At 43.1% G+C, this 20733-nt stretch overlaps 1 protein-coding gene across 1 annotated transcript in view; it reads right to left on the bottom strand.

The window, feature by feature from the left end:
• Positions 1 to 18205, bottom strand: part of GABRB3 (gamma-aminobutyric acid type A receptor subunit beta3) — a 230007-nt gene extending 211802 nt beyond the window's left edge. Inside the window, exons 1-3 of the mRNA XM_048494338.1 lie at positions 17995 to 18205; positions 17635 to 17726; positions 17369 to 17436 (exon numbers count right to left, since the gene is read on the bottom strand). Coding sequence (XP_048350295.1) covers positions 17369 to 17436; positions 17635 to 17726; positions 17995 to 18074 — 240 coding nt within the window. The 5' untranslated portion in view covers positions 18075 to 18205. The remainder of the gene's footprint in view (positions 1 to 17368; positions 17437 to 17634; positions 17727 to 17994) is intronic.
• Positions 18206 to 20733: the final 2528 nt, after the last annotated feature.

Genomic DNA, 20733 nt, shown 5'->3' with positions numbered 1-20733 from the left:
CAAGTCTGTTGAGAAGGCTTCCTGTAATGAGATCCCGCCCCCCCCCATATCTGCAGGTTTCACAGAGTCAGTTGTTCTAGTGTAGGAGGTTCTAAGATTGCTGCCAAACAGAGAAGCCAGGAAAAACAATGCAATATATTGCATGGCAACAAAATGAGAGTGGCCAGTAAGCCCCACTCAATAAGACCTGACAGGATACTGAGCAGACATACTCAGGATTGTCGAAGGCTTTCACAGCCGGATTCAACTGGTTGTTGTGGGTTTTCCAGGCTGTGTGGCTGTGGTCTGGTAGATCTTGTTCCTAATGTTTCACCTTCATCTGTGGCTGCCTGGCTGGCATCTTTAGAGATGTATGTATCACAGAGGGAAATATGTTACATACTGTGTCCAGACAGTGTGTAACAGACTTCCCTCTGCGGTACACCTCTGAAGATGCCAGCCACAGATGCAGGCAAAATGTTAGGAACAAGATCTACCAGACCACAGCCACACAGCCCGGAAAACCCACAACAACTATACTCAGGATTGTTCTCTTATAGTACAATCCTATGCAGACTTACCCCAGTCTAATGAACGTGCTTAGATTGTAGTAAGTTACTTTTGGACTGCATGGTAATTTAATAAACATTTAATAAATAAGATCACTGAGAAGGTACAATCCTCATGGAAGCTCAAGAATGTAATTGTATAGGTGCATGCTAAAAATGAATAGTCAAACTGGCACTTCTACACTTTGTCTTCATCAACATCGCATCCAATTACTGCTCACACAAGCAATGATTTGTCATTTGTGAAAGATAAACAATTTTTCAGTTTGGCGTTCACCAGTGCACTAATTGATAACACCCATCTTGTAAATTCTTAGTACAGTTACCAAAATGTTTTTCAGTTTTAATTTTAGTCACCATAAGCGGACTGTCATTGGCTATGTACTTTATCATAATAGTCTATTTTGGATCCTCTTTTTTCCCCTCAAACTGAAGGTGGTTAGGCAACTTGGGTGTTTATTAAAGATGTCAAGAATGTATTGAGAACAGCAAACAAATTGCACTGTGGACTTAAAGGGGAAGCTTATATAATGCTATAAGATTCTAGAGAGGAAAAACAGCTTCTTTTTGTTCTGCCCATTGAACGCACTAGTTCATTAGCACCCTGGTAATGTATTGTTAAAGAAATGAGTAGCAGAAGGAAAGAACACAGCCACTTTTTTCAGTACCAATACTCTGCACAAAAACATCCTTTCTAGGAAAATTCAAAATAGTTGGCAGATTAGTAGCCAAGAAGAACTGCACATAAAAAGCAAAGGAAAAGCAGCAAAGGAGAGAGTTTCTATAAAGTACCCCTCTGCATTGCTAAAGTTTGTTTCTATTTTTGGCAAAGTGTGTATACTGAGTATGGACTCACTCTTATTGTGCATATGTGTAACATATTAATTGGGCATGCACATACACCAGGAGTACTCACTCTGCAGCATATTTGCAAATACCATCAGCCAAAGAAGCCATATTTATTTCTATCACTGGCAATTCAGGAAGGACTGCAGTTTACTCATTTCCTCTGTTGTTTCAAGCTGGAAATTACCTACCAAAACCAAGATCTGTCAGGCATGGGCCTTGCCTACAATTCTGAAATGGTGCCACAGTGGGGAACAGTGCTTGGAAGATCTGTGTGTGGGATGTCAAGAGCCACATGTGGCTCCCAAACTACAGAGCGTCACTGTCGTACACATTCTTATTCACAGTGGGTCCAATTGGCACAATATCTCTACATTAGATTAAAAATTGCTGTTGTCTTTGTGCTTGTGAAGTGTACATTTTATGCCATGGCATACCTGTGATGGCAGTCTGGCATGAGGCTATGGGCAAGTGTAACATCTCATTGCAAGTTCAATATACAGCCTCCACCAACCCACCTATATCAAGTTGTTTAGTGTTTCAAATCCCACTGAAGGAAACAGGAAACCTCTCAAGAAGTATGTGAATGTATTACAATGCAGACAGGATAGGGTTGCCAACCTCTAGGTCATCAAATTTATTTTCCACACCCCTAATCCAGGGCAACAGTATCAAGTAGAGCGGGTGGCTAGTTTTAAATTTCTGGGCGTTATGATTAAAGAGGACTTGACCTGGGGCGTACAGACTGCCGCGGTGGTTAAGAAGGCCCAGCAAAGACTGTACTATCTGAGACTTTTAAGGAAACAACAACTGAATGGAAAACTCCTGGTGTCCTTTTACCGCTGTGCTATAGAGAGTGTCTTAACCTATTGCATCTGTGTATGGTTCTCCAGTTGCACAGTGGCGGATAGGAAGGCGCTCCAAAGGGTGATCACTACTGCACAGAGGATTATCGGCTGCCCTCTCCCCTCCTTGGAAGAACTCTATAATTCCCGAAGCCTAAAAAAGGCCCAAAATATTCTGAGAGACCCATCTCATCCAGCACACACTCTTTTTGAACTGTTACCATCTGGCAGACGATACAGGTCTATCAAAACTAGGACAAAGAGGCTTAGAGACAGCTTCTACTCTAGAGCTGTGGCTATGCTAAACTCCGCGGCTTCGTGTTGATGTGTTGGGGCTGTGTAGGGATGGGTGGAGGAAGGGGAAAGTGATGAGGGGGTATGAGTCTGAAATTGTGTGCATCGAGGAATGCTGCTGTAAATTTCATTGTGCGTGCACAATGACAATAAATGCTTATGCTTATTTCTACACTTGGGGAACCAGCCTTATATTCTCCTCCCCATATAGATAAAAAAACAAATAAAAATGGCTAAAGAATAGCATTGCCAACCTCTAAATGGTGGCTGGAGATCTCCCGTTATTAAAACTGATCTCCATGCAACAGAGATCAGTTTACCTGGAGAAAATGCCTTCTGTGGAAATAGAACTCTATGGTATTTTATCCTACTGCAGTCCCTTTCCTCTCCAAACCCCACCCTCCTTAGTCTCCACCCTCAACATTTCCAAATATTTCTCAACCTGGAGCTGGCAATCCCACTAAAGTCAGAAATATTTCCATGTCCTTCATTTCTTTTTCTCTAAAGCAGATCCCATTGTATGAATACTAACACACAACTTCCAGAATTTGCACAAAAGATTTTTGAACCCTAGAAACACATAGAGATAAATATCAAATGGAAATGCATCTTTATTTGAAGGAGGGCCTAGAAAGCATAATAACCATGTCATCTTTCAGGAGCCGGTTTTTCCTCTCCCACCCAAAGCTAAAGATAAAATAGAGATTGGTCTGTTTATTTGTCTAAGGAAGGGCCCACCAAGACATAGTAATGCTGCTATTATTATAATCCCATCTGCAAAGGCAACCCATCATTCTTTTGATCCATTATTAATCTATTATCTAATGGGGGGGGGTTGTTACAGGCCAAGGGAACACAACCACTGAGGCCTTCTGATTGCTAGATAAATTCCACCAGTGAGCTTGCTAACTTGCTGTAAAGACAAACAGGACTGACTAAATTTAACAGCCTGGGCAGCTTCCTGATGGTACCTGTCAGTCTGGACTGAGGGTGGGGGGAGAGATTGCTCCAATGGGAAATCCCAGAGGGGCAGTGAAGTTTACGTCCCTGATAAACAACTATGCATCTTAATTACTACTTCTACCTTTCTAGAAATAGGCTCAGCTAACTGAGGTTAAAAGTAATATCTATATAGTATGATCTATACTATTCCTTGTCTTTTTGCAAAAATAGCTTAAATAAACTTAGATGAGCTAATCCAAAATAATGTAGATGGCGAATTATATACAGAACATGATCTGGGATTTGTGATGGATTGGTTATTAATATTGGCCTCTTTCTGAACATGTGGTTGTGACATTTGCACAGCAAAAGAACAGCTGTTAGCTGTCCCAGGAAATATTGGCATCTTTACTTATTGCTTCTGATTTGGGGATATTTCCTTACACTCAGACTGTAGCAATCTGTCCTTGGAAAAAGATGTTTTCCTCAGTGATTCCATTCTGATATGCGCTGCTAGAATAAGCATGTATTATAGTTATCTATACTCATTTTTTTCTCCTCAACAGGGACCAAACATTGTTTCTCCCTCCTCTGTTTGACCCTCACAACAATAACTTCATAAAGTGGGTAAGGTTGAGACAGTGAGTAACTGTCCCAAGAGCTTCTGCGGTTGAGTGGGGATTTCAACCTGAGTGTATTAATATATTATGAGGTAATGTATTTTGTATGTATTGCTGAGAAATTATGGATAAAGCCATATTGTTAAGAAAACAAACAAAAGAAATGCCCCATTTGGGATGAGAGATGGGAAGAAAGGGTCTCTGGGACCTGGAGGAAAGAAGTTGCTTAAATTTTTCTTCCTAACTGCCTAAAGCACTTTCTCTTTTGCTGCTGAAGAGACATTTTTTTCAGCAACAGCAATAGTGGTGGAAAAGTAGGTTTACTATCTGGCAGGTGAAGCTTGGTTTTTTCATGGAATTGCACCTGATTGCCAGACTACAGTTAGTTTCCTGAAGAAATAGCATCTTGGGAGGGCAGACTCTACAATATCACATCCCTGTGGAGATCCCACCTTCCTGAGGAACTATCCTCAAAATCTCCAGGAGTTACCAAAACAGGAGTTAGCAATTGTATAAGAAGCAGTCAGCAGGACAATTAACCTACAGCCACAATCCTGGATGCCTCACAAGTATTCCTGATCCTGGGATGCTGAACAAGAACTCATGACAGCAGGGACATGTATGAGTTGATAGCCAATATCACATTTGCATTTATTTGCTTATCATAGGACGTACCCCACCATTCCACTCAGAAATGTCTGAAAACTTCAGCCAAGGAAGTCTTCCTCCAATTTGAGTGGTTCTTCTACTAGTAGAAGGAAGGATGTATACTTTTATCTTTCATTAAGTGCCTTGAGCATGTATTTTCATACAGAAATGGCCTAAACAAATAATAAATCATATATTAATGTATTGTCGAAGGCTTTCACCGCCAGAATCACTTGGGTCCTCTGAAGATGCCAGCCACAGATGCAGGCGAAACGTCAGGAGAGAATGCTGCTAGAACACGGCCATACAGCCCAGAAACCACACAGCACCCAAGTGATTCCGGCCGTGAAAGCCTTCGACAATACATTGAACGTCTCTACGGGGAGAAATTGTTCCAAGACACACGGAAATTGGAAAAACTACGGCTCAGGAAAGCACACTTACTGTGTTCTCTAACCTTTCTTCTGCGCTGCAGAGACACAGGTACTATCCCATCATTTCTTGCAGCCAAAAGGACTTTCAAAACACCACAGGCTCACCGCATCTATAACCGCCTAGAACGTACGCTTTTACGTGAGAGAATCCACACGACATGATCCTCTGAAGATGCCAGCCACAGATGCAGGCGAAACGTCAGGAGAGAATGCTGCTAGAACACGGCCATACAGCCCGGAAACCACACAGCACCCAAATCATATATTATATGCTACTTTATCTTTGCAAAGAGAAATTTGTAAGCAAGATTCAAGGACCCTGTACATCCAGCCAATGATTATCCTAAGACTTGTCTAGCTTTTATAATATAAACAATGTTATGTGCTTTCAGACAACTCCTTGTTAATGGCAGCTGCAAAAAAATGTAACTGTACTGGTCATGAACAAAAGTTCTTCTCTCTTGGCCTTATCACTTTATTTAAACAATAAAAATTATATTGTTTTTCAGATTCTTTAGGAATTATCCTTCTCGGGCAATAAGATGCTGGCGTGTTCATGCAACTCTTGATGGAATTCAGCACTGAAATACTACCCCTTTCTTTCACAACACCACATATCCCCTATTTTGATTTGCTTTTCCAGTTCTTCACTTTGTGCTGTCCCCCCCTCCCCCAGTTAGATTTTAGGTTATATATCTCCCCTTCCGTTTTTTGGTGGAATGATGGAAAGAACAACCCCTATCCTAAAGTAAGATTTTCCCTCATTCCATTTTGGATGGATGCTGCTGGATCAGCAGTGACTGCAAATGGTTTTCTAGTTTCAAGACAAAGCACTACATCATTTTAAAATGTACAGATGAAGAACACATAACTTGTTAATGGATAAGAGCATTATTTATGCAAGCTCTTGATTTCTGTTTTGAAGCATAAGCTCCTTTATGTAATTTTAAAAGCAATTTACAATGGTGGGAGGGGGAAGTTTTTGAAGTTTTTGAATGAGACATTTTATATCAAGCTCATTGCCTATTATCTAGAAAATATATTGTGCTATTCAATGTTGGTCACTGGGTTAACCATAAGTGGGTACATGCTGAAGTGGTTCCACTGCAAAGATCAGCTGATGAAATCTCAAATGCATTTTCTAATTACTGAGCATATTTTTTGCTTTTTGATACAAAAGTTATTTTTGCCTTGAGCCCTGCATGACTGCAATGAAGAATGTGAATGGTGATATAAAGTGAATATATGGTCACAATTTTGTTGAGAGATAAGACAGATAGGACAGAGTCTGGAGAGCACTGTTGCAGGCAGCATGAAGTTATTTATTTGACTTAATATACCGCCCAATCCCCGAAGGGCTCTGAGTATTGACTCTCAGCTTTTCAGCTCTTCTGAATGGTTCTGATTCTGGCAGCAATGCTGGATAGGAAGGCATGTTGTCTGGCTGATATTAATTTATCAATTTTATATGGGATTAAGATGGACCATGTCCAGAGGAGAGAACCCAAAATGGTAAAAGGTCTGGATTCTATGTTCTATGAGAAGCGGCTTAGGGAGCTAGGTATGTTTAGTCTGGAAAAGAGATGGTTAAGAGGTGACACAATCACCATATTTAAATATTTGAAGGGATGTGATGTTGAAGATGGAGCAAGCTTTTTTTTTTCTGCTGCTCCAGAGAATAGGACAAAGAGCAATGGATTAAAGGTATAGGAAAAGAGATTCCTCCCAAACGTTAGGAAGAACTTCCTGATGGTAAGACTGTTCGACAGTGGAATACACTGCCTCAGAGTGTGATGGAGCTTCCTTCTTTGCAGGTTTTGAAACAAAGGCTGGCTGGCCATCTGTCAGGAGTGCTTTGATTGTGTATTCCTACAAGGCAGGGAGTTGGACTTGATGGCCCTCAAGGTCCCTTCCAACTCTAATTCTATTATTCTAAGCTTCATTCACTACATCAAGTTAACAGGGCCAGCCCCAGGATCTTTGGTGCCCTAGGAGAATGACTTTACTCCACACACACAATGGTAATCTGCCTGCTGCTTTCCTCTCTCCAGCACCAAAGGGAAGCCACAGCTGCTAGAAGTCTTGCTTCTCCTCTTGGACCATGGAAAAGCTGCTGTGCTTCTCTTCTTGGACCATGGGGAAGCTGCACTCCACCCCAGAAAGAAGGTGGTAGAGGACTCACCCCTACCCTTATCTCCCCACTGGAGGGATGGAGGAAAGGTAACACCAGGCTCACTGGGGCCTGCCCACTGGGGCCAAAGTCACCATGCAAGACTGCCCCTTACTATGACAGATTCTGATGCCATTGGCAGATGGGGCAGATGGCACCCCTCCAGTTCTGGAGTTTTAAGTGACTGCCTAGGTGACTTAAAAAGTGGGCTGGCCCTACAAAGGTTAAGAGATTTGGGGTGTTCTTAGAAGCCCTGGTCTTGTCAGTGAATGAAAGGGTAGGTACTATTGCTAAGAACATTTTCTTTCAATTTTGTCTAGCTCATAAGCTTGACCCTTATGTAGGCTCGCTCTACATAGCCATGCCAATAAATGCTACAGTAACTTCTAGGTTTTAGAGAGCCAATATTGTGCAGTGGTTAAGGTATTGGACTGGCATCTGAAAAATCTAGGTTTGAATCCTGACTCTGTCATGGAAGCTTGCTGGTTGACCTTTGGCTAGTCACACATTCTGAGCTTTTTTCCATTGTTATTTTTCAGCTTCTAACACACATACATTCTCTATTGTTCTTCTCTTTCTCCTCTTCTTTTATCTCTCCAGTTTTCTATCTCTTCTTCTACTCTGCCTGACAAGTCTTTCCATTTTCTCTCCTTCCACCTGTCCTTCTCCTTCAGCACTATGTATTTATTTAAAATATTTATGTCTTCCCTTTCTATCCAAAAAGGACCCCCAAGGTGGTGAATGTCAGCTAAATATTTCATCACGAAAGCAGTTTAAAACTCTCTCCATGTGAATGTATGTATATATGAACAATTCAATAAAAACATATGAACACACAAACACACAATAGCAGTTACTGGAGCTACATCAAATAAAACAAAAAAGTCATCATCAAGTTTCAAAGTTCTGGTGCCATGAAAAACCTCTTGCTTGGGTTACCACCCATCTCATGAGACATGGCAGGAGAATGCAGATCAGAGCCCCTGAAGATAGTGGATGAATGGGTAGGTTCATATGAAACAAGGCAGTCAATCCCTTTTTGAATATCAATGCCAACACCATGAATTGGGTGTGGAAGCAAATTTGGAGCCAGAGTAGTAGGAGAAAGACTGGAGTTATACAGTCCCTATGACCATCCATGTCAGTTTTCTGGCTGCAGCATTACACACCAGCTGAAGCTTCCAGACTATCTTCAAGGGAAGCCCTATGTAGCACACTCAGCAATTTAATCTAAAGGTTACCAGGCCACACACCACATTGCAAGACTTTTCTTGCTCAGGAAGGGTCACAGCTGTCTCACCAGCCAAATCTGGTAAAAGATACCCTAGGCCACTGATGCCATCTGTTTACCCACCAGAAGTAGAATCCTCATAGTGAGGGCATTTGAAAAAAAGTTTATTTTATATTTCAGCATCTTTTCCTAATGAATTGAACTCTTTTTAAACAATTGAATAATGAGACGATAAATGTAAACTCATGATATTTATTTATTTATTTACATCATTCACACCCTGCCTGTTTCTGCAAAGCACACTCAAAGTGGCTTACAGCCTTCTCCTGTCTTCCATTTTATCCTCACAACAAATCTGTGAAATAGGTTAGGCTGAGAGAGTGCGACCCAGCAAGCTTCCATAGCAGAGTGGGGATTCCTAGCTGAAACTTCCAGATCCTAGTCTGACATTCTAACCACTAAACCACATTGGCTCTAATTTGTGCCCTTAATTAACCATTCTGTGCTGCTACTTGAATAGTTTAGGTTTATTTAAGAATGCTTCTAATGGAAAGCCTTTCTGAAGTGGATAGATGCAATAACCAAAATGTTTTCTATTGTATAATTGTACCATGAAAAAGATAAGGCTTCTGGGAAATTCCTGCTCGACCCTAGCATGTCCCAGAGTCACCACCACATTTCAAGATCAAGGCAACAAGCAGGCAACAATTTGTGATAATCTGTACAGTCTCCCCTCCTGGCATAGTTATCCCTTATCTGCTTTTCTGCATTGTTCTGGCAAGAGACAACCAGACTGATGGCCAGCTTTCATGGCAGTGTTACAGAGATAGCATGGTTTGTTAGTGTTCCTTCACCCTTGCAACATCTGATCACATTCTGGAATAGTATAGATCACAGAGCTGCAAATGAATAATGAGTCATTCTCTAAGCATAGTCCTCATTTTCAAGAAATATGTAACGTTATATTCCTTGTAAGAAATATGTAATCCTATATTCCTTGTATACTGAATATATACTCATAAAATATTTAAGTGTCCAATGCGAATGCTGCAACAAAAACTATTTTACTAAATTAGAATATGTATCATTTGGTGTTTTGCTACATCATCAGAGTTTCCGAGGATAATAGATTTTTCCCCCAAAATAGCCCATACTGAAGTATCAAATACAGCAATTATCTAAACTTGTTATTTATTGTGAATATATGACATCCCTCCAGAGACTTTAAAATCATAAAACCAACAGCATAAAAACAAGTTATACAAATTTTCAACAGAAGTACACTTGAAAACCATCAGTACTTGCCATGCACATATGAACGTTTAAAACAGTTCCTTCACGCTATCACAACTTTAATACAGGCAACAGCATAACTATTTAAAATCCAGCAACAACATAAAAACTGACTAAAACATGTCACATATTTAAAAACCTTCTCAGGCCTTTCTTCTATGGTCTGTACACACAGTATGTGTGACTACAGGAACAAAGTGCATAAAAATTAAGTGACTGGTCCCTCTAGTGAGTACATTGGCTCCATCTCCCCTGGACATTTGCACCCAAATGGGCACACAGTTGCTATATGCATACAATCTTTGTACACAGGCTCTGTTCCTATAATGCAGTGATGGCGAACCTTTTTGAGACTGAGTGCCCAAATTGCAACCCAAAACCCACTTATTTATCCCAAAATGCCAATGCAGCAATTTAACCTGAATAACCCCCTCAAGCAGGGGCCAGCCTGCTGTAGCCTCCAGCAAGTCCCACATGTGCCACTCTGTGTCTCTCTAGCATCTCTGCTGCCTCGCACGTACCAACCCCGGGCAGCAGCCACCTGGAGCACAGGCTCCAGGCCCGCCAGCCAAGTCCTCCCTGCTCACTGAGGTGCATACACATCAAGTCCAGTGGCCCAGGCCAGCCTAGATGTGTGTGTGTGTGGGAGATCCCCCCACATGACGAACTCTGTGCACGCGTGCCCACAAAAAGGGCTCTGAGTGCCACCTCTGGCACCCGTGCCATAGGTTCGCCACCACTGCTATAATGCATAAGCAGAGGTAGGGCTAATGCATTGGACCATGAGCAGTGGACATACTCCCCTACCCCTACATCACAGCATACTCCCCTACCCTGTCTACATACACTGGCCCCAGCATGGCATGAGTAGGGCATATTCCCTCACTGTTCCTCTCCACTTAAAGGGACTCATGCTACAGTGAAATATCCCACAAAACTGTCCCCTCTGCTTAACTTCTACCATATCTATTTTACAGTGATTGCAGAGCAAGTGGACTATTATAGGGGTACCTTTAAAAAAAATCAATGAAGAGAATACCCAATTTGAAAAAGTGGCCTCAATGCAGCAGTTGATTGAGGAGGCAAAGAACCTTTTTCTAAAAATACAGCTACCTGAGGCAATTTAATTGCTGCTGCAGCTGCTACAGTAATCATACCAGTGACAGGCTGGGGTAAAGGGGCAAAAATCATAAGGTAAGGAAGGGTACCTGTCAGGATAGAATGGCTGCCTGAATATGTGTGGAATAATGCACATACTTTATTTTGCCATGTGATCCCCATCTTCCTCCAAACCTTCAGTCATAAAAATGCGAAGTACACTCAGCAGAAGGCAAATAGCTTATGATGTTATTATGTAAGCTTGGGATGTCTTACAATTTACATATATGTATACACCTCAATAAAACATACTACTAGATCCAAGCAGCAGTGAACTATCAGTCCACAATATTTAACAAATAACAACCAAGGGGCCTTGATAACTGGATGATAAAGTTGGAGATCAGAGATCTCCCTCAGCTCCGTGCTAGTCTTTTCTTCTTTTGATTCACTGCATCTGTCTGTGTAGTCATTCCCTCTGTGGGGTAGGTCGAGGGAACTGCTTTCTGTAAGCTTTCTTTGCTGTTAGTTGATGAATAATAAAATAATGGTGGTGGAGTGGACACAATGGCATAAATATGTGAGGTCAAGGACTTCTGCTCACAAAAGAGCAACTTTTGATGCTCACCCCTCCCTTCTGGAGCAGCCTGAAATGGCCCCCAAAATCTGCCCGTAGGCATTCCCTCTCCTGATCATATAGGTACATTGACTTCAAATTAATCTTCTGACCTTGTTTTACTCAGTTAACTGGTGCACCACATTAAACCTAGACTGAATTTAAAGCAAAAATGCACTCAGATGTCTACAGTGCCTTCAGTCTGTATAACATCAGCTTGACCCCTGTCGAAACTAACGAATGTAAAATCTCCTATGTGCCTTCTTTTCAACATTAAGATTCTCATCTACTGAAGCTATCCTTGCTGGAGATAGAGTGCAGACATAGCCCACTTGCATTTCCCTAATGCCGACATAATTGATTCAACTAATATCAGTATACTTCACTAAGGAAAATTGTGAGCATTCTATCAATACTGTATAGGCCAGGGTCACATATAGCTCATATATGTAAGTGTATGCTTCAAAAGACTCTGTGTGGGCTGGACAGATATTCTAAAGCAAATTGAAAAATTGAAACTATCAACTGAGCTGACTCCCAATTGATCATAAACTCAAAGTGAAAAAATTAAGTTGCATCCAATTCTTTAGTGACCACTTTAGAATTTTCAAATATATGAGGGGGCAGGAATTTCCAAAAGCACAACTTAATGCATGGTGATCAGAAGACATATGGGAGCAAATGTCCCCAGGCAGCACCTATTTAGTCATGTGGGAGTGAAAAAACACCCCACACCCCTTCTCCTTCCCCCCACGCAAGCCAGTAAGGGGAGGGCAGGAGGCCTGTGGCCGTGGCAAGCAGCTTGATGGTGACCAGCCCCTTGGCAGGCAGCTCAGGTGTGAGCCACAAGAGCCCAGTGACCCCAGCCTCCATGTCAGGCCCAAGGATGGTCCCCATATCTGACAGGGAGGGCAGCAGGCCTGTGGATGTGGCTCAGCAGCAAGTGGCCCCTTGGCAGGCAGCTCAGGCGTGAGCCAGCAACCTGAGGACAGCCCCCATGCCTGACAGGGAGGCCGTGAGTGGGGCTAGGCAGTGGTGGCAGAAAACTCAGTTCTTGCCCTCGGGTCCATGGGGGGGGGGGGGCTCAGTTCTTGCCCCAGGCTCCATTTTCTGTGAATATGCCATTGATTGTAATAAATTGGTATGTTATTGGGAAAGTTGAAGTAAGACTGCACTAGGTGCTGTATTGATAAATAATAAGGTAATAAGAGCATCATACAGATGATGTTCCTGGCTTGGGGGAGGGGGTCAGCTCTTGATCCCATAATCATACAGCATTTAGTTCTATAATTACTTTTGCACAAGACATCTAAGAATTGTTAGAACTTGCAAGGCCAGAATTAACACTTAGAACTTCCATCTAATTACCAGGTGATATCTGAATAACTCAAGAACATTATGAAAAAAAAATCAGGGAAGCAGCAACAGTAGAGCAAGAACCAATATATTGCTACATACATTTTCTAAAAGACAGACCATAAAGGAAAAATACCCAACTTTCATTAACCATGACATATGGAGGCCCTATGATAAAATCCTGTTGAGTATGTAGAATTCTATAAGCCTATATAATATTTTACTAAGTTTGTATTTACAACTTTACAATAATTTTTAAAGGTAAGTATTGGAAATCAGTTACACATGACACAGTGCTAGCAACAAAGCCTGTAATGAGTCAAATTATCACCTGCCTACAGGCAGTGTAATACATCTTGTGGTAATTTAATTTATTTGCATATCTTCAAAATTTTAATCCTCTATGTTTAAGGTAGAGTTGGGATTTTAAACATACCAATGATCCAAATGCCAGTTCCTAAAACTAGCTTTATTTTTAAAAAACTATTAGCACATCTAGATTTAAATAAATTATTTCATGATTGTTGAGGTTAGATTTTTTTAAAGTATTTGATTGGGTTTAAATGGATTTGAGTTTTTGTTATATCAAGTATGAATAATAATAATGACTCAGCAACTATGCTGGATTAAAAAATATTCTGTGCCTCTAAGCATTTTTTTAATTGAACTGTATTTTTTTTTACTTTCTAGACCTTCTTGAAGTTTCATAATATGAATATTTGGTCTGACAAGCAGGAAGATGTTAGTGAAATACTCTTTCATTTTAAAAACAGCTTAATCTGGTAAATGAAAAATGTGTGTAGCCACAGTATGACACCTATTCCAGATGCCTGTATGTTCCCATGGCATAATTACATATTGCAATAAGTGCTGATTCTTGTTTACTCATTTTAAATTATTTGGTTTATACATAGGAAACCACTGGTGTTATACATTTTAGTGAAGTTTCTAGTAAATATCATTACTTATAGATAAGACATAATTTTCATGAGAAGTTTCAAAGCAGTTCCTAATGTTACATCACACTAAGTAAATGAAAGATGTAGAGGCCCCAATTCTCAGAAATCCATTATGTTTCAAAAAAAAAGAGGGAGGCTGCAATTGGCACCCCTTTATCTACCCTCTGCAGAAGAATGAACTGTTGTCATTCAATCCTATGTGGAGATGTAAAGCACTGCACTTTAGGGCACCACCATGGTAAATATTAAATGGTAATGGGAATCCTGTGGTGTGAATACAGTCATCTTTATAAGTTAAGCATACCTCTAGGTACACACTTCTCCACTCCAGTCACCTATGAGTTATAAAAGCCACCTCATATAGTCTAATCCCATAAGTGTTTGAACATATCAAGCAACCTAATACTGAATCAGACCACAGTCAGCATTGTCCACTCAGTGGCAGTGTCTCTCTGGGGTCCTGAAAAGATCTTTCACTTCACCCACTTTTTATTTATCCCAAGCTAAACCCTATGGTCTACACAGGACAGCAACTTTTCCCCTGGGATATACAGCAGCTGTTGAGTTCAGGTTTTTCCATAAATTTACTGACTAGCCATGATTACTGAAATATATCATAGATTGTGCCTGTTTTGATTCTCACACACAAGAAGCTGCCTTATACTGAATCAGACTTTTTTGATCCAGCAAGAACAGCACTGTCTGCTCAGACAGGCAAAGTTCTTCAGGGTCTTAGACAGTGATCTTTCACATTGCCTGCTACCTGATTCCTTTAAAATGGAGGTGCTGGGGATTGAACCTGGAGTCTTCTGCTTACCCTTCCCCAGCCCCTCTCAGATCCAGTCCTCTTTCACCCAAGATGAGCAACTTGGGGGTGCAAAGTAAAGGCCCATTTCCAGCTATCACCCTTACAAGCATCTTATTCATTTTATTTTTATTCATCAAAATATTTATACCCCACTTTTTGTGGCTCAAGTCATCTTACAAAACACAAATTTAAAACAAACAGAATAAAATAATCCCATAACATCACCAGTAATCCCCTTCCCCTAATTCCATCTAATAAAACAGCCATTAATCTTATCTTTATATGTAATGACATCTATAATGACAATTGCAATGTTAGCTACTGAAATTAGCAGGCTAATGAAATGCTAGCTATTATTTCTTTTGTGACATTACCATAAACCAGAGCTCTGTGGTAGCCTGCCACTACTTCTGGCACCTGCTGAGCTTTTAAGATAGTGGGTGGGATCACTGACAGCAGGACTTAAAATGGAAATATTTTCCACAGGTACAACAGCAGCCACAACAACTGGACAATCAAGAGGACTGGTAAGCATCTGGACTTTCCTTACTCAATGTGGGATTCCATTTCCCATTCTGGCCAGACTGACTATTGCTATGAGCTACTTTTGCAATGCAGAGCAGGAACTTTGTTCCTGTCTGTTATAAGGGGCAGGACAGGGAAGGGGGTGGGGGAGAGAAGTGAACAAGAGTAGAAGCTCACCCACTCCTTCACAGGACCTGTTCTAGTCTACCTTAACAAATCCAAATGGCAATCACAATCACATATATAGCTTTTGACTCTGTTGTGTTTGACTCTTTATTTAAATATCCTATTCATCGTGTGACATGGCCTTAAAAATCAGCAACCTCCACATTTCAAGAACCACTGACAAATGCAACAAACACAAAGGTGCAAACTGTAAAAATACTCATTTTCAGTATGGGGAGTTTGAAACAGACTACTCAAAATCAGCAACCAATGCCAGGATTATTTCAAATTAATCTTAGGCTGAACAAGATGAGTTATCTTTTTCCCATTCCCATCTACTGAATCTAGATACAAGGTAGAATTTTTTTCTAAGTTCAATTTCAATAATAAATGGCAAATCAATCTGTTTTACCTGCATAAAACTACTGTGTGTGTTTAAAGTGCCATTACAGCTGACTTCAGGCAACCCAGTAGGGGATTCCAAGAAAGAAACAGAGGTGGTTTGCCATTGCCTTCCTCTGAATAAAACCCCTGGGATTCCTTGGTGGTCTCCCATCCACACACTAATCAGGGCCAACCATGCTAAGCTTCTGAGATCTGATGGGATCAGGCTTAGCCTGGGTCAACCAGGTCAGGGCACAACACCGTGACCCCAACTAAATACTTGCTGCATTCCGTCTGCTTTTAAAAACTTCACTTAGGTGAATTTTAAACAGTGGAGCATCCAATATGTTTCCTGGTACAGAACCCTGGGCAAGAGCCTAAACACAACTAGTAACACCTAGTTGTTATTATATTCACTACTAGCAAGAAAGTTTCCTAAGTAAGAGATTTCTTATCGAGTATGGTCTTAAAAGCAAGAGATAACCCCAAAAAGTTTACCATTTTTACTTAAAATTAACTTAAATTGAAATGAATGCTACTAATTAGCTCATTGTTAGCAGTGTAATATACTAATTGTTTTCATTAATGGTATTTTCATATACCGGTATTTATTATTCATTTTCAGAAAATGACACACAGAGAGAGATGACAAACAGCATGGGTTTTGTAATACATCCCCATTATGATTTAGACAGCACAATGCCTCTTTTGCACTCAATAAAAGCAGCACAGATTTAAAGCTCTGATTATGATGACATCTGCCAGCCCCAAAAGAAGCAAGAACAAACAGATGCATCTGGGCAACAGAAGTTCTCTTTCAGCACCTGAGACAGCACTCTAAAAACTGGATTCATTCCCTTCAGTAAGCTTCAACATGCAGTCTCTGCTGATGCTATCAACAAAACACCCACATCCAAGAACTAACTGCATACGGCACACTGGAGCCAGCCATTATGCTGGCTCCTGCTGCATTACAAGCATTCTTCAAATCAAAAGAAGTCTTTGCCCAGCAACAAAATGCACCATCTTTGGGAAAGTGCAATATCCAGTGGAGTAACAGCAACAAAACACACCATTTTTGGGAAAGTGCAATATCCAACTGGGCAAGGGGAACCTCTGGCAAACATACTTAGGGCTAGCAACTGGTCCCTCTGCATTTCAGTCACATGCAGAAAAACTTTCATGAAGGAGTTTAGAGGTAGTTTTTGTCCACTGAGATTCTGTTGAAAGGGCCTCTTCTTGAATAGCCTTCATCCTGATGTTCCCATTCTCCAGGCCCTTGCTTTGGAGATAAACTGCGAAAGCCAGGCCTGATGGGATCAGGCTTAGCCTGGGTCAACCAGGTCAGGGCACAACACCGTGACCCCAACTAAATACTTGCTGCATTCTGTCTGCTTTTAAAAACTTCACTTAGGTGAATTTTAAACAGTGGAGAATCCAATATGTTTCCTGGTACAGAACCCTGGGCAAGAGCCTAAACACAACTAGTAACACCTAGTTGTTATTGTATTCAACAGAATTACTGAATGAGCTTTGTCTTCAAACAAATACCACTTCTATCATTTCCCTTCTGAAGACCTACTCACCATGTTGACTTCAGAAACCATGTCAATACTTGCAATGTCTATGTTCATTCCAACATTTACTGGGGGGCCTAAGGAGAAGAAACAGGAGAGGCGTGGGTTTGCCACACATAATATTCTGTTTGTCTCTCTAAACAAAACTCTGCCTTTTGACCCCTTTTGACAGAACCAAAGGCACAGAGATATTTACGAGCCCTCTCAAAGAGTGCCCAAAAGAGTGCTCCCCCTCCCAACAAAACAAAAAGGAAAACAAACCCTGGCTTTCTCACCTCCGAAATCCGGTCTGAGCCGAATGTCGTAGCCTTTCAACAATTTGTCCACAGTTTCTTTCACGAAAGACATATTGCCAGGATCGTTCACACTGTGGACAGAAAGGAGTCGGAGGGGGGAACGGAGCAGAGTGGAGTGGAGAGAAGGTGATCGAGGGAAGGAAAAGTGAAGTAGTGGTGCGGGGGGAGAGAAGTCAAGGGAGGTGAGGCGAGGAAAGGAAAGGAGAATAGGCGTTAGGTGAGGCGGGAGAGAAATCAGGGGGCAGTGGAGAAAGGGGGTTAGGGGAGGTCTGGTCAGTTTGGTTCCTCTTCGAGCCGCAGCCCTCCTTCCCCTCCCCTCCCGCCAGGCGCAGCTCCTACCTCTGGGCGCAACAGACCACGGCCACCAGGACAGGAGCGGAGAAGATGCCGAAGAGCCTGCCTCCCCAAAAGCCCCACATCCCTCCGCTCCGGGCTGCCTCGCCGCCGCGCCGCCGCCGCCGCCGCCGCAGCAGCCACGGCCGCCGCGCGCGGTTCCGGCAGCCCGAGAGGCGCTGAGGGAGAGGCGGAGGCGACCGTCCCCTTCTGCGACTCTTTCCCCCGCCCCACCCCCCACTCAGCACTGTTGCCGAGCTCCTCCGGAGGAGAGCGACTGAGGAGAGCCCCCCCTCCCGCGAGGAGGCGTCCGCCCGGCTGCCCGGGGAGGGAGCGCTCTCCGCACCGCGGCTTGGCGCTCAGGGCACTGGCGCGCTGCGGCCGCGGGCTTCCACCGGGCGCCTCCGCCTCCTTCTCCCACGAGGAGACACTGGACGGCTCTGGACGGCGTCCATGCCACGGAGGCGCCCCGCAGCCTTTCCGCCTTCGCCACCTCGCTCGCGGAGAACCAGCTCTCGCCGCCTCCTCCGCCGCCGCGGCTGCCGGCGATGGCACTGCTGCCGTGTGCGCACTCAGGCGCGAGCCGGGTGGAGCCCCGCGCGCCAAACCAGGCGCAGGGCAAGCCCACGGCGGAGGTAGCCACAGGTGCAGCTCCTGCCCCGGAAGCGCGGGAACAGGGGATGCGGGTGGGGCAGCCGGGCCCTGGAGGGAGCACCGCTGGCCTTGCGGGGCGGGGGGGGGGGGACTCTTCCCTAAACGGCGAGTAGAGGGGCCTCTTCCCTAAACGGTCCTTAGTCGTAAATTGTGGCCATTTACCAGAGCTGAAAGACTGTCTAAAACATAATAGCCAGCAATAATATTTTTTTTCATACCTTTACTTTTTGCCAGCATCTATCGGGGTTCTTTTCTTTTCTTGGCTAGCCTTTGGCCCCTTCCACACATGCAGACATGTTCCACACACATATCACATGAATAACGTGTGTGGAACATTACTGATATGTAATGCACTTTCAATCCACTTTCATAATTGTTTGCAAGTGGATTTTGCTATTCTGCTAATCCAGCTACAAAGTGCATTGAAAGTGGACTGAAAGTGCATTATTCTGCATGTGCGGAAAGGGCCTCTCCCAGAACCTGGAGACTTCTGATAGTAATGAAACCGCAGTATTTTTTAAAGTTCTCTTTCTCATGATGCCTAACCAGTGGTGTACCACCCATAGGGACAGGTGGGGGGGGGGTCAAATTACTCCAGATGCAACAGCAGGGGGTATGTGCAAAATCGCCCCATCCCCCTCCTCTCCTGCGCTGACCTGGCTCGGAAGAGTTGGGTTGGCTCAGGAGAGGCGCCTGAAGACAGAGCTGGCCTGCTGCCACATACCCATTGGAGCCACCTCCTTCCCTCCCCAGGCCCTCGGGGTGTGCTGCTGCCCTGCTGCCACTGCAGTTTCTGTTTGAGCCACCCCTGTGCCCAAGCTTGGGGGCACGGGGGGGGGGGGGCACCCAGAGCAGGTGTCACCCCCAGGCGCCATTTTCCCCAATACTCCTCTATACCTAATGCATAATTGCCTTGAGTGTGTCAAATGGAGGCCTTTGTCTGGATAAGTGTGCTGTTTTACTAAGGAACGAGTCACATCAACCTCATTGGGACTTACATCAAAGTATAAACCTTCACAGGTGACATTTTCACAATGGCCACCATGAAATTCTGGGTGGCTGCAGAAATTTTTGGAGCGAGGGTGTCATGGAAATCTCAGTGATTGCCTCCCTGTGAGGCCAGTCTACCAAAAGCCTGAAATGCTCCTGTGTTGACTGTATGGAAGCCACCATTTTAGTTGAGTGGCAGAATTTCAGACAGGCTAGTTACAGCCAATGGTATTGCTAAGCTTTATGTCTTAGGCCCAGGCACAGCCCCATGACAGTTTGAGTCCTGAGATGGAAAATCCAAATGCACCTCTGAAATACAGAAATAAATACTTAAAGATTAATTCTTTTAAATTAAAGATTAATTCTTAAAGATTAATTCTTTGACATTCCAAAATTGATGCCTGAAGTTGTCCTTTCTGCAAACTGAAGGATAAAACTCAGCTGGGACTAGTTTGACTCTCTTGGCCTTCTTGGCTGGCCTCCCATATATTGTGCATTTCATGCTATTCAACCTTCTCTAAAAACAGATTGATTTATTATGCAGCAGAGATTTTAAAAAACCAAAATCCTTTTTTAGGAACTATACATCATCGGACACAATGTATATGAGTAATGCCCTATTTAGGAACTTTGAAAGGAAATGTGAGGTGTGAATAAATCAACACTTATACAAAGTCTGTTATATGTTTCTAATTAAGGTTATTTCTCCTATTTAGCCTTGCTGTGATCATTGGAAAGGGAGGTTTGCAGAACATGAAGAAAATTTGTTATTGATGTGGAGCATTTCCTCAGCTAGATTCTTTAGAAACCTGAGGTTGCTTTCAAACTTGAAATGGCCTCAGACTATCTTATGTTTAAGCATTTTGAGCTCTCTCACTCTGGCCGTTTCCGCACAAAGGCGGAAACGGCCGGGTCGGCGTTTATGACGCCGACCCGACGACGCTGGGACCGTCCGCATGGACGGTCCTGGGAACAGCCGGGCAGCCGGCGCCACGGAGCGCCGGCGCCCGGCCGACCCGGCATGTCCCCGGGCCTCCGGCGCGTCGCCGAGGCCTGGGGACACGCCCCCCTGGCCCTGCGCGCCTGCTCCAGCAGCGCAGG

Source organism: Sphaerodactylus townsendi, linkage group LG04 (genome assembly GCF_021028975.2).
Source record: "Sphaerodactylus townsendi isolate TG3544 linkage group LG04, MPM_Stown_v2.3, whole genome shotgun sequence".
Lineage (NCBI taxonomy): Eukaryota > Metazoa > Chordata > Lepidosauria > Squamata > Sphaerodactylidae > Sphaerodactylus > Sphaerodactylus townsendi.
This window is presented reverse-complemented; position numbering and strand designations above follow the sequence as displayed.